The 11897-nt window shown below is 38.6% G+C and overlaps 1 protein-coding gene across 1 annotated transcript in view; it reads left to right on the top strand.

Moving 5' to 3' along the window:
• The window catches only part of LOC107701617 (serine/threonine-protein kinase OSR1-like), a gene marked incomplete at its 3' end in the record, with an annotated part of 30126 nt that extends 19026 nt beyond the window's left edge, over positions 1–11100 (top strand). Inside the window, exon 3 of the mRNA XM_016503660.1 lies at positions 10992–11100. Coding sequence (XP_016359146.1) covers positions 10992–11100 — 109 coding nt within the window. The remainder of the gene's footprint in view (positions 1–10991) is intronic.
• Positions 11101–11897: the final 797 nt, after the last annotated feature.

Below are 11897 nucleotides of genomic sequence, written 5' to 3'. Positions count from 1 at the left end.
TGTGTGTGTGTGTGTGTGTGTGTGTGTGTGTGTGTGTGTAGAAAACTTCAGATGCAAAAACCTCAAAGTCCGTCTGAGGTTTTCCTTTTTAAATGAGCATTTTTATCAGGCTCCTATGAAAATAACATTGGACATTTTTGAAAACAAGACATTCAATAACTGACTAATAACCTTTTCTTTGCCATTAAAGTGAAATTACTGAACCTAAACATATGAGCCTGATAAAATGCTAATTTAAAAGAAAAAAAATCTTAGACGGACTTAGAGGGTTTTGCATCTGAAGTCTATATATATATTAGCACAAGTATATAATTAATATACCCTAAATGCATGGATTAGGTGCATTTTTATCTTAAATTTAGAAAAAAAGTAAATGTGTAAGTACAGTACACTACTGTTTGTTTGTTTGTTTGTTTAACCAAGGCTGCATTTACAGTGCACAGCATAAATGAATACATTTAGTTTTATTTAGTAACTTTCAGGAGGGTGTACTCATTTTTGCAACAACATTTTATCACTTTGATATGAAAATGGTATTTTCTTGAATAATTTGAACATTCTTCTTTGGTAACTGATCAAGCAGACTTGCTGGAATATTATATCTCTAAAACATCATAACATTCTAAGCAAAGAGTAATTTCTGAATTTGTTAAGTTTCAGAGGGGGTGTACTCATTTATGCTGTGCACTGTATTTGATCAAAACTACAGTAAAACAGTAACATTGTAAAATATTATTACAATTGAAAATAACTGCTTTCCATTTGTCTCCTTGCTGAATAAAAGGATGAATTCCTTTCCAAAAAAACCAAACAAACAAACAAAAAAATGAAAAAGAACATTTTCCGGTTGTGTAAATGTGTGCATTCGCACTCTCAGTAAATGAGAATCAGAACTCTTTCCTACGAGAAAAGGAGTTGACACATGGATTATACCATTTCCAGATTGCCTGGAAACGTTATTAACTGGACCAAAGGGATTCCCTGTGTTGTTTTCCAGTTTGAGTTTATTTTCCTAGTCAGAATCCCCACTTGCACTTCTTTTTGAATCACAACATTGACTAATATAAGGCTTCATCCCAGTCATTAAATAACTTTTTTGCCTCTCTTCCAATTGTAAAACATCCATTTCTGTTTGAAAGTTTCCTAGTTTGCCTTTTTGTTACATTCTTGTTAAGTTACAGCCAAGTTATAGTTTCCATTCATGAGGCCTTATGTTTCTACACGAATCCTTTCCCCTTCTCAGCTTATTAACTTCATCTGTCAACTCCTCAAGGAGCTCAAAAGGTCATACTTATGTTCCTTGTGAACAGACGGAGCCCATTTCGTTGTTCACTGGGAAAGCTTATATTTCCGATTTACAAGCTCACTGCAGGAGGCTACCAGAAACTAAATTTTTCCCACATCCAGGTGTCTTACAGAGGAGTTAGAAGTCATGGCTGATATTATCCCTAGTCCTGCCCTCAGTGATTTCAGTAAATGGAGACTTTCTTCCAGCTGAACTGAAGAAAACCCTTGGGAATGACTTGGGTGAAAGTTAAAGGGAGATTCTTGTCGAGTTAGGGTCACATGGAAAATTTGAAGTTCAGGTTTCCTCCGATGCTTTCGTTGCCTTTATGACCTGCAGAGCGCTCTCTTAAACCCAGAGGAGACATTAAATTAAAGCCAGATTGCTCCAGTAATGAGCGGGAGCAGCAGGCAGCTATTCCATACAATCTGCATCAAGGGCTGCACTCGGAGAAAGTTCCTTCCAGAGGTTTGGGTCAATTTCACTTCTGATCAGGCCAATTTGCAGGAGTGTAGCATGCTCTAGTTCTTGCCAACATGCAGGAGCAGCCCAGATGGCTGTGAAGAAAAGAACAGGACAGTCCAAACAAGTCACAACGCAGAATCCGTGTGACTCTGTTGTGGTGGGAGGAACAATTTTCCTCTCTGACTGAGCTGCGATCCTGTCAGTGCCACTGACGTCAAGCTGAATCTATAGTGACCCCACTGTGTACCACTGCAGCGTTTATTCTGCGGGGACGTGACAAGACCTCCCCAAGGCCTTTTCAAATCACATGACTTCAGTGTCTGCCAATTGTCCATCAGATGACGGTGCTCGAATATATTGCATTTCTCCTAGATAGATTAGGTGCCTAGAACATGGCTTCATTTCATACAGCTTCTTTTTGATGAACCGAAATCTTTTAGTCTATACTGTTTTCAGCTGATGAGTGAACAAAACTTCACTAAACATTGTAGTGTGCATCCCATCCTATAATCACAATATAAGCTTTGTGCTTTGTTACTTTTAATGTACAATGTACAATTTAAATGTATACAACTTATAAGTATATATATATATATATATATATATATATATACACACAGTATATATTATACTGTAATATGGTCAAAGGTCTTCCTTCAGTTTTCTGCAACTGGACCACTGGACCAAATATTAAATATTACTGTTGTATAATGATTTTAATATTCAGGATTATTATTATTTTTATTATTTTACTATACATTATATAATATATTACTATACTATACAAGTACAAAATGTAAAAATTAGCAAATAATCATAAATGATCATATCAAAGATCAAGCTGCACGCAATTGTAATACTTGTCAAAATAGCTAATATGTTTTTTTAGCTAAAACTTGCAGCCCTTTTTCATGACAGCTGAAATTTACATTCTGAGATATAAATTAGATTGCGTTTTTGATATATTTCTGCAGGAGAGCAATTTTCCTTTTACTGATCTCAAAGGAAATGTTCTTAAAATTGATGAAAGTGAATCAGCTAAATATCCTGCTGACCTGTTTTAATCTGGTTTTCAAGCTAATGGAAAAATAGCTTGTTTCTGGTGGCATGTTGGTAGACTGTGTGTATAAGTGTGTTTGGGTCATGAGGGATCAGGGCAATGTGAGAATATCAGTGGGTCAAAGCAAAGTGATTGTTAAATCATAAATGCACACAGGTGTTTCTGCTGTACTATAGACCTTTTTAGTGCCAACGTCACAATTACATCACAGCATGAGCTGGAGGCAAAACAAAGGGATAACTGGAGGCAGCTATATACAAACCAGCACAGAGTCGGCTACATAAGGAGCTTAAAATGTCATCTGGTTGTGTTGTTGAGTGTCAGAATCAAAGGAGTACAGGCTCCAATTTGAAATTTTATTGCATACCTGCTGCCATTGCCAGACAAAAAACCGACAACAGCTGTGGTTAAAAGCAATAAAACGAGCAGACTGGACTGAAACGATCATCAAAAATGCTCACGTTTGCAGCGCACACTTCATATCAGTTAAGGTTAAATAAACTATTGTCTTTTGTTGGTATGGATTATGGTTTGGTTACGAGTCTAAAGATTTTTCATGCATGCCCACCTAATCAGAAATTGGGAAACAAGTTAACTAACGACCAGAGGCTAAACATAAAGGAAACCATTTCTGTCGTCTCACTTTCTACAGTTGCCATAAGTGCAATTGAGAGAGGGAACAGTGAAGGCAAATGTTATATGCCAGGTGTGTGTTCAAGTAGTTGCATTTGCTTACAATTGCCACTGTGAATACATACAGTAGTTAACTTCTAGGCATCTAAAGATTTATATGCCCTCAGTTTCTATTTACTATACACGCTCGGTTTCTCTATCTGGTAGGTGTGTCAGGCCACTCCTGTCAGATTGTCCATTGAGTGAGTGTGTCGAGTCAGCCAATCTGGTTCCTTCCATTAAAGTTAAAATTTTCAAATAACAATCACAATCCCGGACAGTGAGTGACATTACATATTCAGTTAAAAAACAAGCAAACAAGACTTGCTAACTAGCGTTAGTGAAGCAGTCAGGGGAATCTTTCTGCCTCCACCTAAGCTCCGCCCATAAAAAAAAGGTCATAATGTTTACTAACTGAAAAGGAGGGGTCAATGAAAATTTTATCTTTTTACCTGCATCTTTTCAAATCTGAAAGTTGAAGAGACCAAATGACAGTCATCACCGTGGATGTTTTTCCCTGTCATTGCCATAGTTTAAAGGAGTCATAGGATGCCCATTTTCCACAAGTTGATATGATTTTTTAGGGTCTTAATGAAAAGACTGTAACATAGTTTGGTTAAAATTTCTCAATGGTAGTGTAAAAAAACACCTTTTTTACCCTGTCAAAAACAGCTCTTTTCAGAGCATGCAGATTTGTAGCATTTTCCTTTAAATGTTAATGAGCTCTGCTGACCCTCTCTTCCGAGCCGCTCTCAGAGAGACTGTTTACTTTAGCTGCATTCATCTTGAAACTTGCTAATTTGCAAAGATTCGTCAAAAAAACCTTACACTCACTTCTTCTGTAGGTGAAGCTGGATCACGAATGATTTGCGCGAACATAGACGCATTTAGGTAGATCGGGGGCGCATTCCCTTCAAAAAATGAACATAATCCACTGTGTCTTCAGCGGTAAACAACTTGTAAAAGTGCATGTAGCATTATATGACCCCTTTAAATTCGAAGTACTTGTCAGTGGATAGTCTTGATGCATATGAATTTGACTGAATAACCATATTCACAAATTTTATCCCAGGCTTTAATGTAATTTTAATTCAGGTGGAAATGTTTACTGGAGAACATTGTATAGTGAGTGAGAAATTTGCCCTGAGGAAGAAGGAAAGTGTTTTTTCTACTGGGCATGGTGGCAGAACGGCAGTGACATAACCGCAGACAAAGAGTCTCAGTGCTTTTCTTTGCTCATTGTCCTCTGGACGTACACAAATCGGGTGGCAAACAGTCTCTTGATGTAACCCTCCCTGTTCAGCCCATTGTTTTTGTCTCTCTCGGGTAGACATCGGCCAGCCAAGCTGAGATGACCCTTGGCTTCTACTGTGAGAATGCAGATGGAGCGCTAGCATCCAGTGAACGTCCAAAGCCCGCCCCGTTTATTATTGTTCACTCAACCTGGTGTCCATCATGGAAGTGGACACAGGCTTTGTGGAGCCAGCCAAAGCTGCCTGAATTGTTGAATTAAGTCCAGCTTTGGGACAGAGGGGTGGGCAATGTCCAGTGGCCCACTGTTGGGGTGTCAGTGATCCCACGGTTTTGGCACGAGAAGAGCTTTGTGTTGACTGGCATACATGATTGCACTTGTAAGTTTTTTTTTTTGGGTCAGTGGAAACCATGGCTCATGTTCACAGGGTCATTTGAAGACTCGACTTGGAAAGTTCAATTGCCTTGTTTTTCATGAACTTAAAATGGCATGTTTTCTTATTGACTTTTTTATCTAAATATTGGAGGAGACTGCTGCAACCCGTCCCATATATTTGAAGCAGAGTGGTGCACTTAATTACAACATGGCTGCATTTTTTGGTTCAATTCATTACCATACTTGAATGGTTTACAAAGCAGCATTTGCTTATATTCAAACCTTAGTTAATTTAGAAGGGAAGTGTATGTGTAAATTGTATGCAGTGTAAATGCAGGCTTTAGAACAGGTTGAGTTGAGGCATGCTGATTTCATACTTGGGTCCCTGCCATTTCTGTCATTCCTGTACTGCACTATTGAGTAGTGATTGCAATAGTCTTTTGTGTTTTTTTTAGGTTTGGCTTTTCAACATTAGAATGTTTGACACCTGAAAATCTGGTTTCACCTGACTTAAAGGAGTAGTTCACTTCCAGAATGAAAATTCTGTCATCATTTACTCACCCTCCACTTGTTCCAAACCCAAAAGAAGATATTTTGAACAATGTTAGAATCCGAACAGTTAATTGGCACCATTGACTTCCATAGTAGGAAAAAATACTATGGAAGTCAATGGTGCCCATCAACTGTTCGGATCGGTTTTTTTTATGTCTTTCATTCTTTCTTTTGTAATGTGAATTACTCATCGTTGGACTAAGGAATAATTTGATCAAAACGCTTTGCTCATCATGCTGAGATCAAAGAGCTGCAACACACACTATGTTTTAAGGAAACTTAGTCGCCTCTCTGACCAGTTTCCTCCTGGCTCTTTCATCCAGTTTGGAGCGATGTCCTGATCCAGGGAGGGTCTGTGTTGTACCAAATACCTTCCACTTCTTAATAACAGACTTCACTGTGCTTCTAGGCATTGATAAAGCCTTTGAAATTTTTGTCAAATCTCCTGATTTGTGCCTGTCCACAACTTTATCCCGGAGATCTTTTGACAGTGCCTTGCCACCCATAGTTGATTGTTTGTTTCAGCTGCACTACCAAGAACTGAAATGCTCCAGGAAAGCTCTGTTCATACTGAACTAATCAAAATGACCACAGCTGATCACAGCTTTGTGTGCCATTGAGAAGGTGATTAGCTACACCTGATTTAACCATATTCACAAATTTTATCCCAGGCTTTAATGTAATTTTAATTCAGGTGGAAATGTTTACTGGAGAACATTGTATAGTGAGTGAGAAATTTGCCCTGAGGAAGAAGGAAAGTGTTTTTTCTACTGGGCATGGTGGCAGAACGGCAGTGACATAACCGCAGACAAAGAGTCTCAGTGCTTTTCTTTGCTCATTGTCCTCTGGACGTACACAAATCGGGTGGCAAACAGTCTCTTGATGTACCCCTCCCTGTTCAGCCCATTGTTTTTGTCTCTCTCGGGTAGACATCGGCCAGCCAAGCTGAGATGACCCTTGGCTTCTACTGTGAGAATGCAGATGGAGCGCTAGCATCCAGTGAACGTCCAAAGCCCGCCCTATTGTTCATTGTTCACTCAACCTGGTGTCCATCATGGAAGTGGACACAGGCTTTGTGGAGCCAGCCACTGAATTGTTAATTGTTGAATTAAGCCCAGCTTTGGGCTGGCACGGGAAGAGCTTTATGTTGACTGGCATGATTGCGCTTGTACGTTTATTTTTTTGGGTCAGTGGAAACCATGGCTCATGTTCACAGGGTCATTTGAAGACTCGACTTGGAAAGTTCAATTGCCATGTTGTTTTTCAAGAACTTAAAATGGCATGTTTTCTTATTGACTTTTTTATCTAAATATTGGAGGAGACTGCTGCAACCCGTCCCATATATTTGAAGCAGAGTGGTGCACTTAATTACAACATGGCTGCATTTTTTGGTTCAATTCATTACCATACTTGAATGGTTTACAAAGCAGCATTTGCTTATATTCAAACCTTAGTTAATTTAGAAGGGAAGTATATGTGTAAATTGTATGCAGTGTAAATGCAGGCTTTAGAACAGGTTGAGTTGAGGCATGCTGATTTCAGGTTCAGATGTCGGGAGTAAACAACGACTGCTATGTTCATTATTACATCCAACAACAGAACACCTCAATCGCTTAGGAGTCATTCTTGTCTACATCTGCTACATCCGGCGGTGAAACAATGGCGAACTGATGACAGCTCACTCAGGGCGGGTCTAAGGTAAGACACCAGTCCAGTCTGTGCTGAAACGCTACTGTCAATCAAACTATCATGGGAGGGGCCTGTCTGTGTGACGTCACACAAACAGGCATCTGAGATCAGCTTGATTTGAGAAAGGGGTAAAAATTTTAGTAGATTAACAAAAAACCACTGGGTGGATTTTTATCATTTTAGGGTGGTTGAGTACACACTGCCAACATACATTTCAGTTCAAACAACTTGTAAAAGTGCATGTAGCATTATATGACCCCTTTAAATTCGAAGTACTTGTCAGTGGATAGTCTTGATGCATATGAATTTGACTGAATAACCATATTCACAAATTTTATCCCAGGCTTTAATGTAATTTTAATTCAGGTGGAAATGTTTACTGGAGAACATTGTATAGTGAGTGAGAAATTTGCCCTGAGGAAGAAGGAAAGTGTTTTTTCTACTGGGCATGGTGGCAGAACGGCAGTGACATAACCGCAGACAAAGAGTCTCAGTGCTTTTCTTTGCTCATTGTCCTCTGGACGTACACAAATCGGGTGGCAAACAGTCTCTTGATGTAACCCTCCCTGTTCAGCCCATTGTTTTTGTCTCTCTCGGGTAGACATCGGCCAGCCAAGCTGAGATGACCCTTGGCTTCTACTGTGAGAATGCAGATGGAGCGCTAGCATCCAGTGAACGTCCAAAGCCCGCCCCGTTTATTATTGTTCACTCAACCTGGTGTCCATCATGGAAGTGGACACAGGCTTTGTGGAGCCAGCCAAAGCTGCCTGAATTGTTGAATTAAGTCCAGCTTTGGGACAGAGGGGTGGGCAATGTCCAGTGGCCCACTGTTGGGGTGTCAGTGATCCCACGGTTTTGGCACGAGAAGAGCTTTGTGTTGACTGGCATACATGATTGCACTTGTAAGTTTTTTTTTTTGGGTCAGTGGAAACCATGGCTCATGTTCACAGGGTCATTTGAAGACTCGACTTGGAAAGTTCAATTGCCATGTTGTTTTTCAAGAACTTAAAATGGCATGTTTTCTTATTGACTTTTTTATCTAAATATTGGAGGAGACTGCTGCAACCCGTCCCATATATTTGAAGCAGAGTGGTGCACTTAATTACAACATGGCTGCATTTTTTGGTTCAATTCATTACCATACTTGAATGGTTTACAAAGCAGCATTTGCTTATATTCAAACCTTAGTTAATTTAGAAGGGAAGTGTATGTGTAAATTGTATGCAGTGTAAATGCAGGCTTTAGAACAGGTTGAGTTGAGGCATGCTGATTTCATACTTGGGTCCCTGCCATTTCTGTCATTCCTGTACTGCACTATTGAGTAGTGATTGCAATAGTCTTTTGTGTTTTTTTTAGGTTTGGCTTTTCAACATTAGAATGTTTGACACCTGAAAATCTGGTTTCACCTGACTTAAAGGAGTAGTTCACTTCCAGAATGAAAATTCTGTCATCATTTACTCACCCTCCACTTGTTCCAAACCCAAAAGAAGATATTTTGAACAATGTTAGAATCCGAACAGTTAATTGGCACCATTGACTTCCATAGTAGGAAAAAATACTATGGAAGTCAATGGTGCCCATCAACTGTTCGGATCGGTTTTTTTTATGTCTTTCATTCTTTCTTTTGTAATGTGAATTACTCATCGTTGGACTAAGGAATAATTTGATCAAAACGCTTTGCTCATCATGCTGAGATCAAAGAGCTGCAACACACACTATGTTTTAAGGAAACTTAGTCGCCTCTCTGACCAGTTTCCTCCTGGCTCTTTCATCCAGTTTGGAGCGATGTCCTGATCCAGGGAGGGTCTGTGTTGTACCAAATACCTTCCACTTCTTAATAACAGACTTCACTGTGCTTCTAGGCATTGATAAAGCCTTTGAAATTTTTGTCAAATCTCCTGATTTGTGCCTGTCCACAACTTTATCCCGGAGATCTTTTGACAGTGCCTTGCCACCCATAGTTGATTGTTTTCTTCAGTTGCACTACCAAGGACTGAAATGCTCCAGGAAAGCACTTTTCATGCTGAATTGATCAAAATGACCACAGCTGACCACAGTTGAAAGTCAAATGGCTTTGTGTGCCATTGAGAAGGTGATTAGCTACACCTGATTGAGTTTAACAGTCATTTGTAGGAGGGGGTGATCCTTATTCCAACTCAGTGATTCTGTTTTTATTTTTTTCTGACATGTTGGAGTTCGTATATCTTTCACTTTGATGTTATAAGTTGCACTGAGTAAATACAGCTGAATAAAACAAAGACTGTGTCTGTCTTTATTTCAGGCTGCAAAACAACAAAATGTGATTTTTAAAGGGGGTGATTCTTTTCTATACCCACTGTAACTGCATTAAATAGGTACTTTTATTGTGCCTTTGCATCTTTTTTGAAGCTATTTTATTTGGTTTTGTTTTAAATATATAAAAAAAATGAAAAAACACATCAAAATACATTTCTTATTTAAAGTAAGTTACTCTTTTCCATGTGACTGCAATGAATGGGCGCTTTTATAGTGCTCTTGCATATGTTCTGAAGCTATATTTTATTTTGTTTACAGCATTTTTTTATTATTATTTAAAAAAAACACATTTTTCCATATAACAGCAATAAATGGCCACTTTTATGGTGCTTTTGTATCCGCTTTAAAGCTCTGGTCCCCATTCATTTTAATTTTAACAAAACACCACAAGATGGTATGAAGCTTCAGCATTGTGAAGGTATAAAGTCATGTGGCCATTCATTAGCATTAACCATGCAGTGTTTTTAGTTTCTCTTATTGATTGCTTTGCATTGCATGTAACAAATTGAACAAGTCTGGGCCTGACAGCCAAATAGAAATGGCAGAATTGCTTTGTAATATCATTAGTAAGCCCCCACCATCAAATGAGTCGGGGAAAGCTCAGAGGGATGGATTCGGCCGCAGTCCCAACATTACCTCAGCTGTCAATCTCTCCGAGCTGCAAGTGTTTCACTTCAACTGCTCCATCAACTAGAAAGACTAGCAACTAAATGGGATGGAGAAGAAAACGGCTTGTTTTTCCTTTTGTTTTACGAATGCTGAAAAATATATCTAGCAGCGGCGTTTTTCTGGATATTGACAGTAACATATACATCTATTTATTTGGATTCCTTGGTTATTTGGAACAGGCTGTAAGGCAGTCAGATGAAGGTGTCATGGTGTTTACAGCATGCTTGGATGGATGTTGTTTATTTTTAATGTTTGTACGTGCTTTGCGGTCAGTGGAAGGGGCTGGAGGTGCTTCTTATACGAGTGAGCTAATAAAAACTACTATTTCACCTGACGTATGTAAATATCAGCACTGATTCTGAAGATTTGCCAACTCTCCAACTGAGCCAGACTTGTTTAAACATTAATCCAGATCTGGAATGGCACCATTGTGAGGCACCACAGTTATTCGCCATGAGGCCCAGTGCATTCTGGACCGCATACTATATGACTGCATACACAGAGAGCTGCTTTAGTCTATGACCAGCACATGTGCTAATTCCTGCGTGTAATTCCCTGACGGAAGCAAATTATTGTTTTGTCCAATTATCGCACACTCTGAATCATTTAGAAAGGATATTGGTTAAATCGGGTTGCTGTCAATGAAGAGTGATTGTCTCTTTTTTTTCTTTCTCTAGAAAGAGATTCAGGGGATGAGCCAGTGTCACCATCCCAACATTGTGTCGTACTACACCTCGTTCGTGGTGAAAGATGAGCTGTGGTTGGTCATGAAGCTGCTCAGTGGTGGTAAGTCACGCCCACCTGTTCTTTTTTTTTTTTTTTTACTAATCCAAACTCTTCATTTTCATCTATGTCATTGGCTGTGTCCAAATGCTGAAAAATGCCATTCAGGGATAGGAAGGCATTAAGACATGTACAATTCAATAATTATGTAGTATCTTCTGAGAGAAGTTTATTTGGTCAGTTTTTGAAAGCAGCATCTGAAGAAGCTTTGAAATAAGTAAATTAACTCAAAAATGTTTCTATTGAGAAAGATGCACTGTTAATAACTTCAACAAAACAGGAAAAAAAAAGGAGAAAAAAAAAAAATGTCTTACATCATTATTGCTGAATTCACAGCAGTCTTTTATTTAATATGCTGGACTTTGTGAAGTCATTTATAAAAACTAAAAAAAATTGTCAGATGTATATTTCTCCTTATTTTCCCCATAGAAATTAATTTGTAATTAACTATGGTGACCAAGTTTTTTTTCCCCCACAATGAGCATTCTTTCTGGCTGTATCCATATACAGTGTGTCTAGATCATTGAACAGTCCTTCATCTATCAAACAGTGTTTGATTCTTTGAATTAGGGTTTACCTAAATATATAGATGGTTTCTGTTGGTAATAGAAATACATTTATGCATTTGTATTTCAGTTTTTAGAACTAGCCACTAGGGCTGCACGATTATGACAAAAATCATAATTGTCGATTATTCCCTTGAAATTGTAATTGCGATTATTAATTACGATTATCACAATTTACATTGAATTATGTTTATACCATTGTTTGATGCAACTGCATGCCGTATTTTTATATGA

Source organism: Sinocyclocheilus anshuiensis, unplaced genomic scaffold (assembly GCF_001515605.1).
Source record: "Sinocyclocheilus anshuiensis isolate Anshui unplaced genomic scaffold, SAMN03320099.WGS_v1.1 scaffold1626, whole genome shotgun sequence".
In the NCBI taxonomy this organism is placed as follows: Eukaryota; Metazoa; Chordata; class Actinopteri; order Cypriniformes; family Cyprinidae; genus Sinocyclocheilus; species Sinocyclocheilus anshuiensis.
This window is presented reverse-complemented; position numbering and strand designations above follow the sequence as displayed.